Source organism: Semicossyphus pulcher, unplaced genomic scaffold, assembly GCF_022749685.1.
Source record: "Semicossyphus pulcher isolate SPU_LCO1_2020_fin unplaced genomic scaffold, fSemPul1.0.p SCAF_2, whole genome shotgun sequence".
Taxonomy (NCBI): domain Eukaryota; kingdom Metazoa; phylum Chordata; class Actinopteri; order Labriformes; family Labridae; genus Semicossyphus; species Semicossyphus pulcher.
In genome coordinates, this window is record NW_027211693.1 from 5,800,783 (window position 1) to 5,825,222 (window position 24,440).

The window sequence follows — 24,440 nt, forward strand, 5'->3', positions numbered from 1 at the left end:
GCTCTTTAGCTTTTGATATACAGTGTGCTATGCTACTTTCAAACAAACAAACAAACACACACAAACATGCACACACGCGCACACACACGCACACACGCACACACGCACACAAAATCAGGTAGCGTCAGGTCAAGTTGCTGACTGGGTCAGATAAGAGCTGCTTCTGTTGTTATGAGACTCTGAAAGTCACGGACACTAAACATGCAGCTTTATCTCAGTGCCATCTTTCACTTTCTGTTTCTCTATTTCACACACATTATTTTATCCTGTCACACTAAAGTATTCACGAAATCTCAGACAGCCAGACACGAGCATTTTGTCATCCTCCCTTTGTTTCTCTGTCTCGCACGCAAACCCATGTCAGTCTTCTAGTATGTTCATAAATGCGTCCCTGTTTGAGGAGTAAGATGATTATTGCCGCTTCACGCTCATATCCTGCATCCCCTCACTGTTTAATGTCATTGTAATCACTTAAGTGCATTATGAGATACTTGGCGAAAGAAAATTAGAAAATGAGATATCAGCAAGAAACTCGTAACACTCGTTAAGGAATTAGCTTTATCATCATCAATGGATGTAGATGAAAATAAGTTTTAGGCAATTGGATCAGCATTTAACCTTTAAAGGTTTTAACTTCAAGCTCATTTTAACTTCAAAGCCCTCGAGAAAATAGTTTTCTATTTGCTGTAGCCTATTTTTCTTTAGCTAATTTCAGTCTGGCTTCAGGCTTTTGTACAGCACTGAATTACCTTACCTTAAATGACCTTGTTTTGGGGCTGGATTCATGTGACTGCTATCTTAGTTTTCTTGGATGTTGGCTTTGATGCAGTACATTCAACCTTTATGATGTTGTTGGTATTAATGTTAAATCCGGACTTGCCTTTACAGTGAATTTGGGCGACTTATAAAGGGGTTCCTCAAGGATCTATCCTTGGACTACTTGAATTTGTTTAGTTTAGTTTCACTTAAAGCTCTTAGCTCTGCTCTATCAGGACTGTACGGGTGTGGTTTAATCAGATTTAATTGATGATGGTGACAAAGCAGAACATAACATAAGCAGAACAACTCAACGGTGATCATCTTTTAGTTCAATAATTATAATAATAAAGAGCATCATTTTTAAGACTTTCAGAATTGGCCATTAACTCTCTCAAGCTGAACAAAACCAAATTGAGGATTAGTCACTTTTACAATGACTTACAGTAATTGATTCTGATCATAGCTTTGAATAGCGATTAAGTAAAGTAGTTAAAGCTGGTTTCTTCAAGTTCATGTTCTTCAAAATGATAAAATCTTTCCCTTCCAACTGGACAGCAGAAATGGGGGCAGGAGACTAAATAACTTAATGTTATCTTAAATAGAAGATTTCTACATTGTTTAAATGATTTTGCAGTATTACGTATATAACACAGATCTCGTCATTATTAGACGTTTTCATGCAGAATTGTAATGTATTATCGTGCCTTAAAGTGCTGCTTGCTGAAATCATTATCTGAACTACTTCCTGTGAAATGCTGACTGATCAGGCTTAACTGTTTTGACCCTGTAGACCCTGGCTCAGTTGATGTGTTCAAAACTAACCCCAGGAGTAATTTTACTGTCTGGGTGCCTTACGTCACTGACGTGCATGAGCAGATTCAATTTAGCCATGATTTCCTCTGATAACACTAATCCTGTCTGGAGAAAGCTTAAACTTTTTTTTACTTTTTTCCAGACAGTGACGCAAGCCACTTTTTTTTTTAACCTCGTCTGTTTTGACTCTGCTGAGAACATATGAAGCAAGAAGCCTGATATCCTAAATCAGTGTTCATAGAAGATAATATCTTTATTCATATTCTCTTTACAATATTGAAAACGAAAACGGAAAGACGGCATCTTAATAAAATCTCTCACAGAGAAACAACAGAGCAAAACATGGGGCGGCCCACATTGATACAAAAATAAACTTTATGAATGAAAACAAAACAAACTTACATTCAAAGGAAGTCACATTCTACACAAACGACAACTTACAACTGTAACACACAGATACGGATATTTTGTACAACACAATAAATGTACATTATAAAGTCTTTTTTTTATACAGAGGACTTAAAAACATGTTCTTTCCAAAACAACAGTCACATTTAAGTCACCAGTGACAGACAGACACACGTACATTTACCCACAGCATACAACAATTGCAGTTAAATTGTGGATTCAGTGACACATCATTTGCAAAATAAGCTCAAAATCGGAATTGTCCTAACCAAACACTGTCTCAATCAGTTATCATACATAAAATACTTTCCCTGGTCTTTCACCATTCTCAGTTCTTTCTTACAAAAACAGCCTTACAGTGTTTGGACTGAAAGAACAAAAGCAGCAGAAACACACTGTCAAACTTATGATGGAAAACTGCAACAACTCTAATCAAGACCCATATTACTCATCCAGAGATTAACATCAAACTGCTTTATATGACGTAAATGGCTGATGTCATCTGTGAGACTGATTGCTAGTTATTAAAGTTGATTGCTTTGAACCTTTTTCTAAAAAGTCGTCTCTGACTAAGCAAACATCTGTGTAATCTTCTAACTTTGGGAAAAGGTATCGTACATTTTAAGGATGCTTTTGAACTTAACTCACTTTTGCAAACTATGATTTATGCTACGTTAAATTTCTCATTTCAGGCATGAGCGTTTTGGCCTGTGTGCTCTGAAAAACAGTGTTTAACTGCATGATAGTGCACATACAGTGGAAGCCATTAAAGTCTCTTGTAATGCATCTTGAATGTACTTTCACAAGCCCAATCTCTTTGTCTGCCCTTTACAGAAATGGTGCCAGAGCTCAGCAGTAGCCTAACAAGACTGCAGTAGAAACAGCAGTGACTAAATATGTATTAATATTTGCAGCGTGTGCGCGTTGATGTAGCTCATTATGGTGCCAGATGGGAGAGATTTGGTGGTTAGGACATTACGAACAAGCTACACAGAAACATTTTTACAACCGATCCAGCCCCGCTTGAATCCCCATGAAGTCCGTTAACACCTTCATTTTACCACTAATGCCTTTTGCTTGTACAAACAGTATCCTCATGTTCTGTTTATCCCTCCAGCCTTGCAGAGCTGTGTAAAAATTCAGTCGATGCATGCTTTGAAATTACAAGCATCATCTGCATCCCCAACACGTTTACATGGAGGCAGCAGCAGTAAACACTGAGTACACATTCACCCTGCGCTTTGCCAAAACACGAACTGTCCAAACAGCAGCAAAATCCGATTTGTCTTTTTTAGATCTGATTTGCGGGGACGTCTTTCTGTGCTGGAATCCACGAACGACCTGATCGAGGTTTTTGTGCTGTTTGAACAGTATAATGATGTGCTTTACAGCAACAGAAGGATTTAAGCTGCATGTGTGAATATGGACTGAAGAATAGACTGCTGAGTGGCAGAATTGAAACATCTGCTGAAACATCTGTTTTGATATCTCTCGCTGTTTCAACTTATACATTATGCATGTGGCAGTCCAAATCAACATCGTACACTGGCTGGCATTGTGCATGTTACATTTATATAAAGGACAACTCATGGCTTTCACTGTAGGTTTCTGTTAGAGAGTTAAACTGAGATATCATTGAATTATTATAGAACTGAAATGACGTTTCGATTAATGTTAGATTGAATTAATGGACCAAAATAACCTTTTTATATACAAAACAATTAGTTAGTTAAAATATAACTGATTAAAGCCCCACAGACAGCTGGTATGGGCCCCAGATATATGGGTAAATGGTGTCGTTACATGTTTTTTTCTGCACAAGAATTGGTTGACAATTTTTATAATGTTAAATATTCATTTTCAAAGCATTTTGTTAAAGGAAGCAGGCCTTTGAGGACCTTTGCATAGTCATATGTGCAAAATACATGTACAAAATATCTAGTTTTATTCCGAGAAAAAAAAAAAAACTACATTGGCCGTCGTTTCGGTTATCAGTTAATTTCTCCCCTTTTAAAATGAAATTAGCATCGGCAAAATGTAGCTAAAATATAGCTTTTTCCAGCTTAGAGACATGCTAGTTAAGTGATTTTGTCTAAACTGATATATAGTTGTTCTTATCATGGCTCTTAACTGTCAAACAGTTTATATAAAAAATTCTGTTCAGGTTAAACAAGGACTCACTAAAACACATTCACTTTTTAAAATGCTGCGTTCTGCACAACAAGCTCTTGACCAACACACGCTTTCATCTGAGGCTCGCATATTTACACCATTTAAAATGGCTGCATAGACATTTCTTTCCTGCTGCAACAACTCCTCCACATTAAGCGTTCCCTTTATCATCAAGGTCGGCAACCCCGCAGAGCTGATCCTGATCACAAACACTAACCAGGGAAATACTGTAATCTAGTTCACACTAATTAAGATTCACAAGAAGATGCTTACAAATTCAAAATATACAGAATTTACAGTAATGGCAACAGTGTTCATATTAGTAACACTTAAAGTTAAAATACATCTAACATCACCTTGCCCCTCTTATTTATGGCTTTCATCTTTTTTTTTTTACGAGGATCCAGCCCCCTTCATTGTAACAGACAGCAACAATAAACAACAGCAACAGTAAGCAGATTAAAGAGTTCAGTGAAATGTTTATCCTGCATGAAATGTGTCACTTTTAATACGTTTCCGATTTGAAATAGTGGGCCAACATTTGACACTTTTATATTTTCCTGTATGTTTTTCTCTCAGCTCTTTTATGAGAGAATAAAAACACACAGCAGAATGTGGATGTGATAATAACCCTGGTGGGGATTTACCTTTTAACAATGCAACGGTCGTCATCAAAGCTCTTTATCAGGATTTCATCACAAAGACATTTCTGAATAAGCGTCTGAATGTCACGCCGACAGCGGACATGGAAACTGTGTTTCCGCGTGCTGGCAGTCTCACGTTCAATGAGATCATACGGTGCATAGTAAACAAACCATTATCACTGTTTGGCAGAGCTGTAACTGATGTTGTTAGAGTGTTCGGCTTGTTAGACATACTGTATGTTTGAGAAGCGAAACGCAGGAGATGTAGTTTGCTACACAGCTGTCGGACATGTTTCATAAAGCAGATCCTTTTGTGAGTCAGATTCTCCCGTGTCGAAGCTTTCAAAGAAGTCTTTGAATTTCATTTTTTTTTACTTTGAAACAGGTCACAGTCAAGTCAGTAATACTGCTCACGATTTCTAAAACAAGTTAACAAGTGCTCTCGGCTGCGTCTCTCAGACAAAGGGATGAACTTCTGTTGAACTTCTTCCACAGAGGTAACCCGGTGAGCTTTACCCCCGTGTAGTGTGGCACAGAAACATTACACTACTTTAAAAGTCAAACAAATGAAAGACTTTTGAACTATTGCTTGAGTGTAAAAGAAGACTCTGCTCCCTCAGTGAGAGACTGCTGAGCTGCTGTTTCGTTAGTTTCAAAGAGTCCCATCTAAGAAGTGTACAAAAAGCTGCCTTTGAGTGGAGTACGAGTACGTTCTCATGTGAAACAAAAAGTGAATAATCACCAGACAGGACGCAAAATGCCACAAAAGGCCGCTGGTCTTAAAACATCACCTCCTCACAGCTCCCGTAATCGCTCTCCACCATACTCGACCCGTCGTAGCTGCGCGGGTTCTGCCCCGCCGGTCTCGTTTGAGGTTGGGCGGGGTTTGGCGCTGGTGGCGGCGTGCTGGGCTGCTCTGCATACGAAGGCATAGCCACGCTCAGACGCATGCTGAGTCTCTTGTAGCCTCCTGAGACGTTGTCCAGGCTGCGGGCGTGTTTGGTGGGGTAGTAGCTGATGGCGGTGTACTCATTGGGGCACTGGGGGCTGGGAAGAGGAAGTCCGTCAGGACCCAGGAAGTCGTCCAGGTTCTGGTTGCTGTAGCAGGGTGGTAGAGGAGCGCGGCGGTCACAGCGTTCCAGTGGGAACGGGAAGCCACCGAATCGGGAGTTCCTCCGCGAATCCATGGTGGAAGTGGAGTAGGTGTCCTCTACGATGTCAAACTGGGGGAATTCCTGGACCACAGGACGGCCGTAGTAGTCAGGGTCTGCAGGATAGACTGAGGAGGGAGTACAGACATGAAGACATTTAGAATCAAGGAAGGATGTGAAGTGCATTGTAATCTCGTTATAGGATATTATAATGAAGTGCTGACTATTTAGTGACACTGAGCTATCGGGGAAGAAACTACAAGAAATTAAAAGTAAGAGTGTGCTGGAATTGTTTTCAAATATGTCTTGAAGCCGGCTCTTATGAATGAACAAAGGGTCAAGTAGTCAAAAACTAGTTCTTTCATAAATGCAATGTAAAGTTTTATTGATCAGTAAGATTACCACTGAGTTTTGAAAGGCTGGCACAGAATCAGATCGGCTCTTAGACTGAACAAACTCGACGCTTATCATCACTGAAAGATAAATATTAATAAACAGTGGGACAGTTGATGCTGATGGTGTGCAGGACGGATTTGTGCAAGTCGGGGATTTTAAACAAGCCTCGACTATTTGCATATTAAATCCTTCACTGTAGATTTGAAGTGTTGTGGGTTTGATTAGTGGAACAGGAGGAGGGGGAGATGTCTGAGGGGAAAACTCAATGTCCTGTAGTCTCTGTATTCAAGACAGCACTGATCCAGAGCCAGCTTTAATGACTGCAAAAGTAGAACAATCCTCTCTTTGGATCGACAACATTAAACTAACAGTCAGACTATTCAAGGAAAATCTTAATGTTAAACTCCTCTGTCTTCTTTGTTCATCCTTTTGTGGGAAGAATACAATCCTGAAACGATACTAATAACTACCAGTTATAACAACAAAGTAGTCCTAATATTGAACATTAAGAGGAAGGCGGTGCAGCTCAGCTCCAGCTGTTTGACTGGCAGGGAAGTCCCCGCAGTGATGAGCGCTTAGCAGAAAAGATGGGAGGCAAAAAAATCTGAAAACAAAATGAGGATTCTCGAGGATTACCACTTTAAAGTCCCGCCCTTCATCCCCCCAAATCTCCAACTAACAAGGCAGACGCATTATACAGTTTGTTCAAACAAAACGACATTAAAAAAGCCTCCTGCTGTCGCGGAGTTACTGCGAATACCAAGCAGACTCCCAGCTGCTCGTACCGTGACACGGAGAGAGAATGAGATAAAGTGGCAGAGGAAGTTACAAGAAGAGACTGGAAACGAGATGAAAAACAAGAAAGGGAGAGCTACTTAGAGTAAGGGAGTGAAAATAAAGCTGAGAGACAGATGGAGGAAAAGATTGAGGGAGACAAAATGAAAGGAGGTGAGGGAGAACCGGTGAAAATGACAACAGGCAGAAGATTTGGGAGAGAAAGAAGCAGGGAAGGAATTCAAGAGTGGAGAGGAAGAAAGTGAAAGGTAGAGCGAGAGATTAAGAGTTTGCGAAAGAGAGATAGAGGTCAAAGAGAGACAGAATAAATAGACGGAAAATGATGAAAAAGATACACAACGCTTAATCTTTAAGGACCGGTGTGCATCTTTTCTGTTCTGCATGTTCATGTCTATTTAGAGAGTTGGTTGCTGCTGTAACGATTCCGGTAAGAGTCGTGACTGAGACGCCTGGATAACATTTTATCAACCTAATGAGAAAATGTTTTTAATGAATGCACCTGCCAAGTCGCAAAATGTTCATACTGAGTCGTAGTGCACAATAAATACATGCAGTCTTTATTTATCCTTTTTATATTGTGGTGTGTGTTTGTACTCAAAGCTCATCAACTTGGTTCAGTATCGGCCTTTTTCACAGCGGACATTTTTACATCCAACAGGAGGAAAAGCACAGGTGTTTATAGTAGCATTAATGATGGCTGTATTCCATTTAGCTGCTTCAGTTTCATGGCCCTGGGTGTGTGCATGCTGCCTGCCTGTCATGGCTTTCTCAGACACCTGAGTAGAACAGAACCATTGTGAAAGTTATTATTGACACGTGTGCTTTTCCTCCTGTTGGATGTAAAAATGTCCGCTGTGAATCTGAGCTTTTAGTCCTCCAGTGTTGCAGTCTTACAATTTACATGATCCACCCTAAGCATCTCCTTTTATGTGCTTTTTGGTGAAGCAGTGTCACTTCCTGAGTTGGATAAACATTGTTAATGAACGTCATAAAGAAATCATTTTTGAAATCTATTTAGCATACGGTGTCGGATCTTATGTGGCTCCACTGTAAGAGATGAGGGACAAAACCTACACGTTCAGCTGAAAATAAACACACACGACAAAGAGGTTAGGTCTGTCTGCAGTTTAGAATCCATTGTGTCCCTCATTTCCTATGCCGACCGTCACTTTAGGAAAGATTACTTCAGGGGCAATATAGACATGAGGAATGTGACGTTAATGTGACATTTATTGTAGTAAAATAGTCTTGAAGAAGTCTAAAGCTATCCTTTAAATCCATGTAACTCAGGGGGGCTTTTAGCTCAGATTCACACTTAATTTCCACACAACGCACGGCTCAACAGAGTCAAGACTGAGAGCTGCTCCTTTTCTAAAGCTGCAGAGAACAAAGGAGTAAGTGTTGGATCCCTGCCGCAGGCTCCAACTTTGCCATTAAAGTCAGAATTACTTTGTAGAGAGCTTTTACTGTAACTGAAGCTTTACTTAGAGGGGACTTTTACCTGGAGCTCCTTAAGTTTAAGTGGAATTTAATGCCCTGAAAATTAATTCAAGGCCTGACATGTGGATGAAACAGTGTGATATGCAAATATATTGTTTGTATTTGTTTAGGTCTTTGCATTTTACCTGCAAAGTGATGAATGTTTTCAGCCTCTGGGCCTCTCCCTTCAATTAATCAGTGAAACAGTGCGTAAAAGGCAAATAAAAATCATTAGTGTCAAACTTCATCACAGTACGTATTTATGCCGGCAGCATGGGGGTTCACTTTGGTTTTGCTTGGCTGCTGAGCCAGAAACATTTGAAAACTGGCGACATGCAGTTTAGTGAACATGCATTTAAATTCACATCTCCCTGTGACAGGCGGAGCCTCCAGTCCTTTCCTTTCCCAAAGAAGATTCTATTCAAACAGCCTGGAAAGGGGACAATTAAAATCAGGATTTGTTAATGAAAGTGGGAGAAAATGGTTGAATGGATTTGTTAATGGAATTTCCCTCTTCCAAACATGAAGGCTTGCTGCTGGGGTTTGCAAATAGCTGACCAAGGGCAGAAAAGATCTGATTGTGAGGCTTCCATCTGCCACTTTGTGCCTGTTGTCACGACAGATCAGCGTGGCTGCACCTTTCAGCTTTCAGTCTTTGTGTCTTCAGTTGGAATCGGTGGACTTGGCTGCCACAGACGGACTAAACCAAATGTTTCTCCCGATGCCTCTCTCTCTCTCTCTCTCCAGCACCATATCATTTTACCATCTTGGCATTTGATCGCCATAAATTACCTCACTATGGCTGACATTTTGATGGGGCTCAATGATTAGATGCTTCTTCAACAGTTCAATAAAAGTGTAATGTAAATAGAATACGAAGGCCGTATTAAGTCTGTTTTTTTCAGCAAGCTTTTATACTGAGATTCTATCTTTATCTGAGAGTTTTTAACCTACTCCAGGCACCTTAGACCCAGAAGGTCAACGTATCTGGCCCCAGAAAATGTCAGGTTTACTACCACGATCACATGGCGAACAAGAAGCAAAGTGTAAAGGATCCAGCTGCTGTCCCCTTTAACAACGAGCCGGATAACAAGTGAAGAACTACGGGAACGTGTCCTTTATCCTCCGTGATAAGGTCAAGCAGATGGATGACCTGCCAGGCGGGCGTTGCCTGGGGAGCAATGAAATGACGAACGCCTGATCTGCCTCTGTTCATCTGTCTTGAGAACAGAGCAGTATAGGATATTGATCTGTAACATGAAAGAAAAATGCTGCACGCAAAAGGAGAGAGAGACGGAACGTGAGAGAGCAGGAAAGAAAAGAGAGAGAGAGAGAGAGAGTGTGACAGAGGAACAAAAGAGGAGAAAAAATAAAGTGAGTGTGATGGAAGGAAGGAAGGAGAACATGACAAATGACCAGCGAGGGATAGAGAGAGGGATAAATGAAGAGAGAAAGCTAGAGAAGGAGGCAGAGAGAGAGCAACAGAGAAGAAAGTGAAAGAGACGGGAGAGAATGAGAGAGAAGAAAAGAAAGACAGGCAGCGGTGTAAGGAGAGGAATGTGAAAAAGTATTTCCCATCGTTAACCCTCGTCTGTAAAAACAATCCTCTACTGATTCAGCAAACCTAATCTAATCGCACATTAACCTGTAAATATACGGTTTGAATGTGATGAATGTCACGTGTTCACAGGTGTTCATTCAAGAGATTAAGTCGTTAGAATTAGCCCCCCTAATTTTCTGTAAATGCTTCGTGTGCCGCGTGTTGCAGAAATGTCACCCAAGTGTAAAAAGAGAGACTCCACTCTCAAGGAGGCTGAAGTCCTGGGTACACACTGGTAACCCTTTGAACTCTGCAATAGCAATGGTCTGCCAGTGCCGACATTTGTATTATTGCTTTATGGAGTATTTTCAAACGCTTCGTATCTCTAGAATCTGTACAACGAAGCTCAAACGTTTCGGAAGTCAATAAATCATAATAAATGAAAACAAGTATTAACATTTTGTCAAAAATAAAAAAACTAACTACATAAATCTGACACATTTTTCTCAGTAAGCACACAAAACATAGTAATCCAAACGTTCTAAGTAAAGGAACATGAACAAACATTTCTTAACCCTCCAAAAGTTATTTTTTAAGAATTTGAGAGATGCTCATTTTTATGAAGAGATTACAAAAGTGTTTTCATGGTTTCATCTGCAATGCAGTGCCTAAATTATTATTTGATGTTATTTCCTCGGGTATCTTTTGCATGCGGCCTTATAGGAGGGTCATAGAAATGGTCAAAAAAAAGAAAAAGAAACTAAAGAAAAAAAATAGGGAATAAAAAAGAGAGACAGAAAAGGGAACATTTAGAGAGAGACACAGGGGAATACAGCTACAGCTGACTGTGCGGAAGGGAGGTTGTTACAGTATAAAGAATGAGAGTAATATAGAATATAAAGTCATACAGGAGAAAAGAGGAGGGAGAGAGTGAGGAGGAGGGGGAGGGGGGGAAGCAATCGCAGGAAGAGAGAGTGGAAAATAAAGCCACACAGAGATGAAACGGAGAAATCACTTTGTTATTTCCCGATGTTATCGCGTCCAATCGGCCTCGTCTATGAATGTTTCATCTCCCACAGTTTAATCAGCATGGTGTGTTGACGGACCACTCTACGGGCGGTCCCGTGTTTCCCATGATGCACCACTCCGCATGACAATTAAGTGCTTGTTTACAATGACCTTGAATGACTGAATCGCTCAGCCTGCTCTGACCTTTTGTGTTACTCTGTGGCTTTGTGCCAGAGTGAATTAGTCTACAGCTCATTGACATTTTTTCCTTCAGTGCAGTTGACATTTTCCCCAAGTGATTTTGCAAAGTGTTGCAAATAGATTATTTTTACCATTAACTTGAAATCAGCTGCAATACTGACTGCAAACAAAGATGCCCTCAATGAAAACAATGTGTATTTTCAGTGAATGGCCAATATGAAACCTTGATACCAAGTTTTATCGGTGGAACAGAGTGAAACAAATTGTAAACAGTGTTGTTAATAATATGTAAAAATAAACTTAGACTTATATACTTAAAGTAATAAGTATCGTAATGCGTTTTTGTGGCAGTATGTTACTATTATTATCTGTGTTAAACAGTCAAAGAACTATAGATCGGCCCAAAAGCAAGTTAAATTCTCTTGTAGATGTGAATGGTGTGAATACGTTCAATGCAAAAGTAAATTAAGCACATTTGTTTGCATCACTCTTTCAGATAAATAAAGAATCACTGTGCGCATTGTCCTTAAATCAAACGTATATAAATACACACCTTCGTAGTCCATGTCCCAGTGGTTCTTCCTGATGGAGTCATTGTCAGAGCTGGACGGTGGCCTGGCAGGGAGGTTTGGGGCAACACTGCACACGACTGGCCCATGTGACTTTGGACACGAAACCCCGCCTCCTGACGGACCAATTTGGCTGTGTGGGCGAAGCGACCTGAACGGCGTGTGGTCAAGGTCGTTGGTTGGACCGACCATTGAGCTCATCTCTATAGGGTGCATTTCCTGGTTTTCTCCTTTGAGGCTTTTGGCCAGACTGTGCTGGAAGTAGCTGCAGGTGTGAAAGGAAATGTTCAGGTGTTAAATCTTTAGGGGGTAATTACAGATAGCCACATTCTTTCCGTCTTCTGTTTCACAATTATCTGTAACTCAAAGTGTTCACTGAAGCTTTGTCATATTGTGTCGTATCATGATAATGCTTGGTGGCTGCTGGATGCACACTTGCTTGTTTACATGTATAGTATGTCGGGGCCATTTTCAGCTGGTTATGTGTATCCTGTTTTCTATTGTGTCTGACAATTGATTGTTCCAGCTTTCTTGAGATGTTTGGGATGTTGAGGAGATTGAAAAAACAAAGAAAACTGTGGAGTAGATCAATTTTTGTCCTGCTGTGTTGCAGGTAAAACAGTTTTCCAAGACCAAGTTTCTTCCAACATCCCTGTTCAACTTTCAAGATGCATAATTTAAGAAACTCTGCTTCTCCTCCAGTTTCTTTCTCTTCCTGTTCAGCTGTTTCCCCCTTTTTACTGGGTGCACTGGCTGTAGTCAAGAAGGATTTGTGTCAGAGAAGAAGTGATGTACAACCTACAGGTGTACTTGCATGTATAAGAGGCAGACTGAAGTTACTGTGCGCATTCAGCCAGAAACAATTGTTGCTGGGTTAATGTGTTCACTTGCAAGTGTAATAAAACCATGAGAGTTGCTTTTCCTGTAGTCAGTCTTCTGATTTCTGATCTTTGCTGTTTGTTCTAGAAATGACCACGACACTTTACAACAAATGGCAGAAAGACAAAGCTGCAGGGCAATTTGTGATGTTTGTTTTTTACAGATATGGTTCTATATTGTGATTGTTGATATAACAGAGATATTTCAGTTTATTCGTTTAAAAAAACCCTAAATATTGTAAGAGCTTTTGACCGTTAATTATGAAATAAATATCAGGCTAGCTCTTACCCATTGGAGTCTTGGACACAGACCGGCTTCTTCTTCTTCTGCTGAACGTAACGTTTCCTGATGCAAACGAAGATGCCGACCAAGAAGAGTAACGCGAGCACGCTGAGGCTGATCTCAATGATTTCCATGTAACCAATCATTGGGGAAACCTGGTGGACATACAGACAGGACAAAACCAGTGGATGTTAAGTGGCATGTACCTCAAAAGTTCTCTTAAGAACTAAGAATTATGATATACTTTCAAGCAGGCCATTAAAAAACAGTCAATTCATTCATTATTGTTCTCTCTGACCAGAGGCAGCGGGTTGCAGTGGATGGAGCCGTCGGTGACGAGACAATCAAAGCCTCCAGGACACGGATTAGGCGTACAGACTTCTATCTGATTATGGCACCTGTAGGAAGGAAGGAAGTTCCATGAAGTGTGATGACAAGAATGATCGATACACCTTAGGTTTGTTGTTACAATGCACCGTAACCCCCGCCAGTGTTGGTGCTCTCCTCTAAATGTTTAGTTACCTAAAGATTAAAAGTATGGGCTAAAGTTAGCTCAAGCTCTGTGCTTTATGGGGCGAGGGGTTAGAGTTTAGAAAGTTTTAAATAAGGATCTTTCCTCTCAGACGAGAAGAATTCAAGTCGTCCTTCTGTAAAAAATATAAAACTAAATTCACAATTTAAAGTTATAAATGCTGCTTCTGTCATGGGGAAAGTTTATGTGCGACTTTTCTTCACTTGGTGTTGTGACTCATGAAATCATCCTGATTGTGGCCAAAAATCAGGCAGATATTGTTTCTGACCAAACTTCTGTGGACAGCTGTGTCTCTGAATATGGAGCGAGTGAACAAGAGTGCTGGAGTGAAGAGCAGCACAAAGGCTGCCACCTTGGCTCTGGAGTTAAGGTTAAGTTTGGCTGATGATACTGAGAGCTTCACTGCGGCCCTCCATCTTCCAGGCCCAGGCACGAAACACGACCCTGAGGACCTTCTGGCAGAGCTCTGATTGCTAAGTGCCGCTGCTGCGATACTGACAAAACCTATCATTTTGTTTTACATAAAACTGCATGGTGTTCAGCTTCACCCGCTCATTTCCCAGGTGTTGAATTCCCTCGCCGTGGAGCACCGAAAGAATATCCCGGCAGTTAGAGAGAAAAATACAGCATTTGTTGTGCATTTTTTCTTGGACAAGGAGTTTTGATTGTTTGAGAGAAAAGTTCTTAGATGAACTGAGTTGTAAAGTTTTGTATTTGTCTTTGTATTCTATGTAGTTCTGAAGGATGTTACTTTATGTTGATGGTCTTAAATCAAAATTCACACTTTGTATGTTCTGCTCTCCGCTACACGGACTGATTATCATGTGCGCACATGTTAAGACAATTATCCAACCGCATCAAAACACCGTCACAGCATGATAAAACATCTATACGTGTTTAACAAATCACGCAGCGAACTCCCACTTCCTGCAATTACGATCCACTGGTGGTCATTTTTCATTCAGCAAGTTAATCAAAACTCCACCTGGACCACGGACGGCTGTTAATACCCACGAGGAGCGACGCAATTCCACAGGCGGGACTAATGAAAGCAGGGATATGCAAATGCTGCTGTAATTTCATTTGAACGTGACTGTTCTCTTTGTCAGCCGCTGGTGGTGTGAGTGGAATCCAATGAGCTGGTTGTAGAGTGATGAACAAACGTGTGTGTGTGTGTGTGTGTGTGTGTGTGTGTGTGTGTGTGTGTGTGTGTGTGTGTGTGTGTATGTGTGTGTGTGTGTGTGTGTGTGTGTGTATGTGTGTGTGTGTGTGTATATGTGTGTGTGATAGCTTATACATGCAAATTCAAGGCCATGCACAGTTTTTCAGAATGCATGCATGTACTCCAGTGCTAGTGATGTTGCGTATAATGAGCGTTGTGCTGCTCGGCCTTTGTATTCAGTTGGCCTTGTCTTGGTAATACCTTTGTGTGTCTGATTAGGATTTGGCGTGTGTACGTGATCTGTGTGTTTACAATCCATTTGGGAGTTTTTACTGCTGCATAATTTTCCTCACTGATGCTTTTTTTTTTTATTTGATTAATCATTAAGTGTACAAAATGGTAATGGGAAATCCAGTATATTACAACTCGGATTTTATGGTTTGTAGCTGCAAGGAATCGCTGATTTCCCGGAAGGTGCAAAATCGCTAAAAAAACCAGAAGCAGTCAGACAATCAGACGGGTTGTTGACAAGCCAAACATTGATCCGGACTGACCTCCACTTAAGTCTTTTTTCACTTCGGTGTTTGGTTCTTACGTGTCCTCTGACGGCTCTTGTTTTTTGCTCTGTTTGACACCTTCTAATGTTTCTATACCACGCTCTGTTTTAATCAATCCTTCTGTCTACACAGGTGGGGTAACAACTTGCATTTTAGCCTCACTATGGACTATCGATATGCCTCAATGTTTTTTTTGTTTCATGACTGTAACCACAGTGATTGTGTCGGGCTGGGCGATAATACGGTGAATACCCTGCAGCGATAAAATGCGTCTGCCAGTGGAAATAAGCCAGACGTGGAGGACAAGAGCGAAGCTGTAATTTACCTCAAACCTGGAACCTTCCAGCTTCCATTTTTAACTATTTTGGGTTCATTGTGTTTGTGTTTGTCCCCTTTCATGTGTTCATGTCTGTGCTGAAGAAGGAAATAGTCAAATGTAACAGAGTATGGAATTTACAGAACAATTATTGTTTTATGTTATTTACCATTTACATTAAAAGATTTTATCGCCCACTCCTATGATTGTGTTTTGACGTCTAATTGCTGTCAATCCACAGGTGTCCTACACTCAATACTGTCCCTGAACGCATCCTGTGTACACCACTGAGGCTTCTCTGCTAACATGCCTCTCACGATGTGCCCCCTGTGTAGATACACTGTTTGTTGTGTTGTTTGTGAACACCATGGTTGCACTCCACGTGCCTGTGCTTGTTTGTGTTGGAAGCTGTCAAGAGAGTTTGAACATTTAACATTTACATTAAAGGGGACTTACAAGTCATACGTAACCTCATTTTAATCATCTGTAAAAGCTTTAAAATAGGATTTTAATGTATACAGGGCACTTAAACTCTCCAGTGAAACCAGACTAATAAAACATCATTAGCTCTTGAAGAACGTAGCAAACACAACAGTAAAGAATCCACTGCAAAAAATATATTAATAATGCATTGCTTATTAGAAAAGTAATACAATGAAAAAGAAATAAATGAAATGTGTGTGTGTGTGTGTTTACCTTGCGTCAGTGTCGTCCAGCGAGCAGTTGCACATGTAACCTTGAGCTTTGGGTACACACACCCTGCCGTGGGCACATGGCTGAGAGGCGCACGGGTTGTCGGTGAACTCGCAGCGGGCGCCGTGGAAGAGTCCTGCACACCTGCATCGCGGCTCTGCACAGTAAATAAAACACATCCAGACGTCTGAGACAAGAGCGACTGATCATCACAGCAAGTTCTCCCTACAGGCTGTAAATAAACAAAACAAAGGTCAACCTGATCCAGCCAGAGAACACCAGAGTGTGTTTGGTATTTAAAGGGAAAAATCACCCTACAGAAACTTCAATACTATTTAACTGCAGTCTTGTTTTTCTTCTTCCTGCAGTCAAAAACAGACGGCTAGTCATCACGTCCAGCTGCTAGGAAAGAGTCGGTTCCTAGAAACACTTCTACTGATCAGAAACATCAACAGTAAACATCACGTCCTGTCAGTCGCCCAGAATCCAAGAGTAAAAAGCTACAACCTGAGAGGAAGAAACAAACCTATTTACACCCGCCCAAACTCCAAATAGACCGGGATGCAGTGCTGAAAGCTGTTTCCTGGTTAAGGAACATGACTCTTATTATTCTCCCTTTTCTAAGCAGACAGTGATGGCCATGTTTGTGAAGCAGATTTCACCTCGCAGTAACTCTCTGATGGATTTCTTTTTCCTTGAAGTTTGAAAGTTCATGTGAAGCAGAGATTTTGAAATTACACATTTGATCAATTATACATGATTTGCCAAATTATTTTCACCCTTATTTTACTGCAGGTATGAGTCACCCTCACAACTTTTGCATAAACACCCATAATTGTAAGCTCATAATTTTGCTTACCTTAATAACTTTAATGAGCTTTCATACCAAACCACCCAAATGTCCCCATTTGGAGACATTTGTGCAGAATTAACAGTTTCATCAGGGATATTGCAATGCCTGTGGGATCCTCCTGCTTATTTGCCTATTTATGAATTGGCAGACACTTTTCTCCAAAGAGTACTTTTACTACCACATACAAACTTTGATTGGTGTTCAGTGACTCGCCCACGGATTCTGGGATGAAACCACCAACCCTGTGATTAACTACAACTACAACCAAACTGTATGCAGATCTCCTTCATGAATTTAATTATAAACTGCTTTGGTTTACAACGAATGTTTTAAGTATCAAGGTCAACTTTTTCATTAGAGTGTGGAAGTTCACTCGTGGCCTTTCAGGGACAGAACCTAACAAAATACAGGAAGCTCCAAGGTTCACTAATTGGATTTTAAAACTGATGGGTTACAATGTCAGCCTGTACCTGGTTATTGCAGATATATTGGGATTGGTGTAAATGTAGGCTGATAAGTACACAGAAATTGTTGCACAGAATGTTAAAATATGTTTGAAGTGATCAAGAAACAGTGTCGAATGCTGTCTAGTGGACAATGTCTTCGTATCAGAGGTGTTCTGTTTTCCATTTGTAGTCCGAGTAGTATCGACAAATCACAGTTGAATACTCCTGAAACATCGGTTGAACCATCATCAGATGAGAACTGTTGGGTTCAGAGATTGGGCTTGCATATAGGGGGAAGACGATCAATGGCGTTGGACGCGGATGTCCTTCTTGTCTTTACTTATCACGTTACCAAAGCCTCATGCTCATGAGCTTAACCTTTTTAACTTTATTCCTTGTCATATCTTCTGTGGTGTTTATTTATAATGACGAACTAAGACCTAAAACGGCCTGTTCAAACTGGTAGAAAGACAAAGAAAACAAGTTCCTGTCTTCACATGCCCTTTTACTTCCCTTCCCGTTTTACTACCTCAGGAAGCGAACAAAATTGAAGCTTCAGTAAAACAGCAGGGGAAGGACTTCATATTGTGCAGTATAAATAAAGAAGCATCCACAGCCTTCATTGTTTTGCTGCCTGTCTGATTACATTTGCTCGACCTGGGAGGATCTTTTGGGAAATAATATTTACTTGTTGTTTGGCATCACACTCCACAGCTGTGCCTGAAGTAGGACTGAAATGTGGTTTGACGTGATGATGAATAAGGTCCCGAGGAAAGTAATACCCCGCTGTAACCTTCTGACCTGTGTCCACGGGGCACAGCAGACTTTTTCTTTCTTGTACAACATTATGCAGTTCAGTGACCTAACAGGAAAAGCAACATGCGGCAGGGTTCGATAACAGCTATAGGGTTGGTTTGTTTACAGCACAGAGATCTGTATGATCTCCAGCTTTATGTTCGGTTTCATATCCACCTGACTAGAACATATTGCCTGCAGTCTGTGCCACAGTCTCACAGAGCCCCATGAGAATAATATTATTTTAAAGCTCTGGGCTTTTATCTGTAAAATTGCAGGTGTGCTTATCAGCTGCTATTCTAAGTAAAGAATAAGGCAAGCTGGCAGACGTCCTCCTTTGTGATGCATAAAAAACTCAAAAGGCAAGACATTGGAAGCCCCTCCGACGCCAATTTCTTATCTTTTGTGTTTTGACGAGAACTGATGCATTGGGCCAATTAGTGATAACCTAAAACGGTAATAAGCATGCAGTCACATAAAGGGCCGAGAGTCTGATAAGGACAACAGGCTACACAAATCTTGCTTGCTGGAGTTGTGACCTGACAGAGAGGTTGAACTTGCACGCTCACATTATCAGTGTGTGGAAAGAAAACAACTCTGGCCTCTTTAAAGAATGCAGTTATGGTGTCATTCTGGGTTTATCTGTCGCAGAGACATCCTACAAAATGTCCTTAGTTAGGCGGTGAATACTTTCTGACTCCCCCACCTGTGTTGGGCCTTCTTTTCCAAGCCAGTTGGCTCCGACTGAACATGTATGCTTCAGAAAAGGCTCACAGATGGGATTCATTTAGTTTTTAAATCAAGGCTCAGTAATGTGGAGACAGTTTTCATCGTCGGATTAGTTTTTTTGTGTCATTAGAGACATCAGCGCTGATTTGTACAGAACCACGGTGTAGCAGAAACCATGGGGGAAAAATCTGATATTTAAACCTGTCCGTTACGCCGTTCTACGATTAAAATTCAGGTGTTCAGCTTATTGGATTTTTAATTAAGCATGATTGTCTTTTTTTAATTATGTTTCTGCACGTTTAATCGATCCGTAATTTATTTTGTGGTAGTTTTACACCTTCATGTGACCTTTAAAAAAAGTTTTCAGAGACGCATTAATTGAGCCTTGGTGTGTTTGTGTGGCCTCTGAGGAGAAAATGAGGACATAGAAGGTTTAGTGGAAAGAAGATGGATGGCATCAGTTAAGACGTGAGCTGGGGTTTTCTAAATCTTGGGATCTTGAGAGGTTTTTTGGGGAGACAACAGCTTTTTCCTTTATTCTGATAGATGACTGAGAGATTGCAAAAAACATGAGGGGGATGAAATGCAACAAAGGTCCCGTGCCGAGTCCTAGGAGGGACATTCTGATTACATTGCACATGTTTAAGATGACAAGGACAAGCCATGTGTGTCTGTTCCTCCCTCTTTGTAAAGTGTACGCATGAAACACTAAAACACTATTTTCTTTTGCCCCTTTACTCCCGGCAGACTCAAGAGGATGTGTGTGTGTGAGGATTTCTTATTGTCTTATTGGGTCCTATTTTCCTTCTAGGCTACATCCCAACCCTTTTTTACAATCAGCTTCTTACTAGAAACATTGTGCTTTTACAGTCATACATTTATTTTTGATCTATTTGTAATTTATCAACCCCCCAAAATTATCACCAATTCTTAGAACCCATGGAACCCATTGCTGCCACCATGGATGTAGTATGGCCGCCAAAGGTAACTTTTCTGGCCATTTATCGTGTTACAATAGCAAACTGAAACAATGCTATGCTAGCAGAGAATATATGATTAGTCAGAACTACATTGAATAGAGCTGCTCATGTTAAAAACCTTGTTTCTCTGCTTCTGTGGTGGATGCAGCTCGCCTGAAGGGGCTGCAAGCTTCCACTTATGTTAGCTTAGCTTGTTTTCGGAGCTCAGCTTAGTTTAGGTTCCTTCAGTTTTTACTGTTCAGGTTTTTAAAAGGGCCATGTTATAATTTTTCTTTTTTTATGGTGTTGGTATCAGATCGTTATCAGTATCAGCTAAGTCACAAATTAGGTTTCCTACTGGGTTTGGGAAAGGAAAAAGGTTTTAGGCTTTAAGTGGGAATCAAATGACATCATCAGTGCACTCACCTCCGCTTGCGTCCTCCTCACAGACCCCTCCGTTCTCACAGGGGTTGTTGTCACAGGGACCGGCCCTGCTGCAGCACTGGTACACCCCAAACACCCTCCTGTTCCCCGGCCCGGTCCACTCCGTTGTGTCTCCAACTCTGATCGACTCCCTGTTGAGCTCCAGGCCCTCGAGGCAGCCGATGAACGGACGCTGGTGGCCGTCAGGAGCCTGAGGGAGAGAAGCAAAAAGCAATGCGCCATGGGAGCCCATCATCCTGCATGGCTCGGTCAGCGGGGTGAAGGCTGGATGCTGTTGGTCCAGGGTCAGTCTCAGGGCGGATGAGTTGACCTCCAGCAGGACACTGTGCCACCGGCTGTCTGCCACCGGAGCAGATCTGATCAGTAAGGAACCAGGGGAGGTGTTTCCACAGCTAAACCTGAACTGCAGCTCTCCATCAGCCAGCTGAAGAGGGAAAATGAGGCTCAGTTAGCAACATGCTAATAATGTTATGCTCTGCTATGCGTGAAAAGAAGCTCAGTAAGTTAGATAAGATTAGCTGACCTCTTATCAGCTTTGTAGAGGCTCAAGATAACGCATTGCGTAAACTGTTTTGTCTGCAAGCGTCAGAGTGAGGGAAAGTAAGGACACCGAATTTAAGTTTGTCCTGATTGTTAGAAAACTATGACTGTCCTTTTATTAAAGATACTTCATCAGATTGTTTAATAAACTCAGAGGAATCTCTCAGGTAGGTTTGTTTTGAACAGGTCATGATGGTGAACATATGTTACCACTGATACAGTTTTTTAAATTACATTCACAGAGGCACTTTATTCACTTCAAGTAATAAATGTTGCGTTTGTGTTTGGATGTTTGCCTTCAGGGAGGTACTGATGCAATTTAGTTTCTCCGTCTCTTAAAAGTTGAATTAAGGCAACACCTTTTTAATAAGAAATAAAGTCCAACATGTTTCCTATTAAAGACCAAAACCACAAAGTTTCAATGTGTTCAACTGACTTTTACTTTACTTCTTCATCCGTTTGCACTTAGTTTGCATTAACGACAACTTTAGACTTTGTTCTTTTATGATTGTCGTCATGTTTTGGAGCTTGTTGAATTGATTTCTGTGCTCAATCACAGCGATGTTCCGCTGGTGTAATTTGTCCCCCGGTAGAAGTGATTTGTTTTTTTTTTGAAGGTCAAATGACGTCACAGCTTCTTGGTTAAATCTGGGCTGGGAGAAGGTTGTTAAGGTTATTAGACGACATATCATCGTTGATATAACAGCTTTTAAACGACTGTATTTCATCATGAAGTCAGAACCTTTTAGTATAGTTATTTAAAATGCTGCTGAGACATTGTGTGATAAAATCATGTTTTAACCAAAAATCACAAACTCAACTACCAATGATTTTCTGTTAGCTCGGTGTTACAGATTAAAGCCTTAGTGTAAAATTTAGTTTCAAATGCTCACCAGATAAAAGTTAAATAACTTAGTTTTGTTTTACTTCCAGCCTTTGGAGACTTCAAGCATCAAAGAACAACAAGCTGTTTTTGTTGACATGTCTTTTGTGTCACAGATGAAGTCTGCTTTCGCTGTCAGCGCCGCGTCGCTGCTGTTCCACCGCGCACAACGCAACGCAGCGCACATTTATTCAGCATTTCATCAACATCAGCGGGAGCCTCTCAGCATTTCTGCTCGCTCAGCGAACCCACAACTAACAAGCCAGCAGCTTTTTATCTCTTCATGTTTTCTTTATGTAACAGGAGACTCCTCATATCGTCTTTATTAAATATGAAGATGGAGTGTGTGTTTTGCAAATTGCAAGGCCTTGATACATTATTGATACCAATATGCGTCTTTAATCGCTACAGGATGATGACCCCCATAGTTTGCTTGTTTATCTTCTTCCTTAGAGTCTTTATGTTTTGCTTCTATAAGACTCTTAAGTTTAGCGTGAGCAGGTTGCTCAGCGTTCAGGCTCTGCAGGGTTTCGGCTGCAGTTTGTTTTCTGTCCCTGCCAGAGGATTCAGTTTAATCCCCTGTAGCTGGGATGATGAAAAACACTGAGAATGAACGACTGAACAGGAATGATTCATTTTGGAAGGACAGACCTGCGAAATTCTTCACATGGATCAATGAAAGCACACAAGGAGGGGAGGGAGATGAGGGCTTTGGCTTATCATGGGAAGATGCTGAAGCGCTGGCAGAGGAACAAGTGAAAACCTCGAGACACGAGGCGCCTGTCGCTTGTCTTTTAATCTATTTTACATGAGTTGGTGTGACTTGTGGTGTGATTTATGGCGGATATTTGAACAGAGATAGCACAGCTTGACGCACTAAGGGTTTTACGGTATCAGCACAGCCGATGTAACGCGGGCACCGTGTCAAGTCACACTCCACAGGGACCGAGGCGCTACAGCATCAGTGCTTCATGACTCCATAAATCACAGATCCTCAGCGCGAACGCTGCAAGCTTCCTGCGGGGAGTTTTAATACAACTGGGCAAAGCTCGATATTTAACAACGCCTGCTGCACTCGTGTTCTGCTCCTATGATGTATGTGCACACTTGCACAGATACGCAGCGCGCAGGAGGATGTATTCTTCACACTTAAAAGTTTAATATGCGTTCGGACCAGTCTTATAAATGTAAGTGATTTATATCATTCCAGGAAACAGTCCGTATAACTGTTTTTACTTGAGTAATTGATTTCCTGGGTTTCCTGTTTATCTGTTCAGTAAACCTGACGTATCAATCTGCTTTCTTACACTGATCCTATCATCCAATGTTGCAGTAAAGCAATCACCATCATTAATATGCAACGGTGTCTTCCAATGTGAGAAATCGCTAGAAAACAGGTAGCTTATTAGTCTACCTGTTGTGGTATACATCATTAACAAATCATCAACTAAAAATGGGAGCGCACTCTGCCGGACAAACCGTGTGATGACACCATTTCGACACCTTCCCAAGCATTATTTTCTGCATTATATTTACTTCAACAAAGAGTCATAACGGCACATATTGGGAAACATATTCTCCAACACGCATATGTCTGTGATACGTCCATATTGGGTCGATAATACCGTCAACTGATAAATTGGTCAGGCTCGAGAGCAGTGTAGCTATAGCTTTAAATCAAACCTCATAGGGTTCCCTCAGCAGGGGGGCTCATCAATACAGACAGTCCAGTAATTGAAAGGTCACGTTTAATTCTCTTAACTCCCATCAACTGTGTCCTTGAGCAAAACACTGAACAGCCTCCCCTGAACATCTTCCTCCTGCTGGCAAGATAAAAGCCTGACATGAAAGTCAATCAGTGTGTGTAACTACACGAGCACGAGGGATGGTCCACTGATTCCACACCAGCGTGCTTCAACGTCTTTGTTCGCCGCCGAGTCGCAAACTGCTCTGCTGTCAGGTCTGAGCTGTCACTCCTCATCAGGGACGCTGTTTTCTTCCACTGACAAGTCACCTTTACTTCTTCTGCACGGCTTGCCACGATGGCTTTTCAGTCAAGGAGCTGCAATTTCCATTTCAAAGGTGAAGACTCGGAGCACGATGTGTGCAGACATAAAAGAGAATTAGCAGCAGCAAATAGGTCTGAACTTATTTACTTTTTCTTTTTTTCCTCAAAGACTCTTGACGGAGCATACTGATGAGATTTGGTGGTTTAAAAGAAGCCGCTGGGATGCTCGGAAGCTCATGTCCCGAGAGGAATGAAGCGCATAAATAGTGTCTTTTATCTCCAGGAAGTTTCTCTGAAGTCATCGCAAAAACCCAGGCGAGGGACTGCTCAGATGACCACGTTCAGGAATTCCTTTTGAAACCATTTCTGCTCACAATGAATCAGGCAGGGACCATTCTTGCATGAGAACCGAAACCCAGGAGGTAGA

At 41.2% G+C, this 24,440-nt stretch overlaps 1 protein-coding gene across 1 annotated transcript in view; it reads right to left on the reverse strand.

The window, feature by feature from the left end:
* Nucleotides 1–1,800: 1,800 nt before the first annotated feature.
* Nucleotides 1,801–24,440, reverse strand: part of fat2 (FAT atypical cadherin 2) — a 91,386-nt gene continuing 68,746 nt past the window's right edge. The window contains exons 23-28 of the mRNA XM_069669604.1: nucleotides 20,565–21,006; nucleotides 16,360–16,513; nucleotides 13,395–13,494; nucleotides 13,103–13,251; nucleotides 11,920–12,200; nucleotides 1,801–6,075 (exon numbers count right to left, since the gene is read on the reverse strand). Of these exons, the coding sequence (XP_069525705.1) occupies nucleotides 5,576–6,075; nucleotides 11,920–12,200; nucleotides 13,103–13,251; nucleotides 13,395–13,494; nucleotides 16,360–16,513; nucleotides 20,565–21,006 (1,626 nt within the window). The 3' untranslated portion in view covers nucleotides 1,801–5,575. The remainder of the gene's footprint in view (nucleotides 6,076–11,919; nucleotides 12,201–13,102; nucleotides 13,252–13,394; nucleotides 13,495–16,359; nucleotides 16,514–20,564; nucleotides 21,007–24,440) is intronic.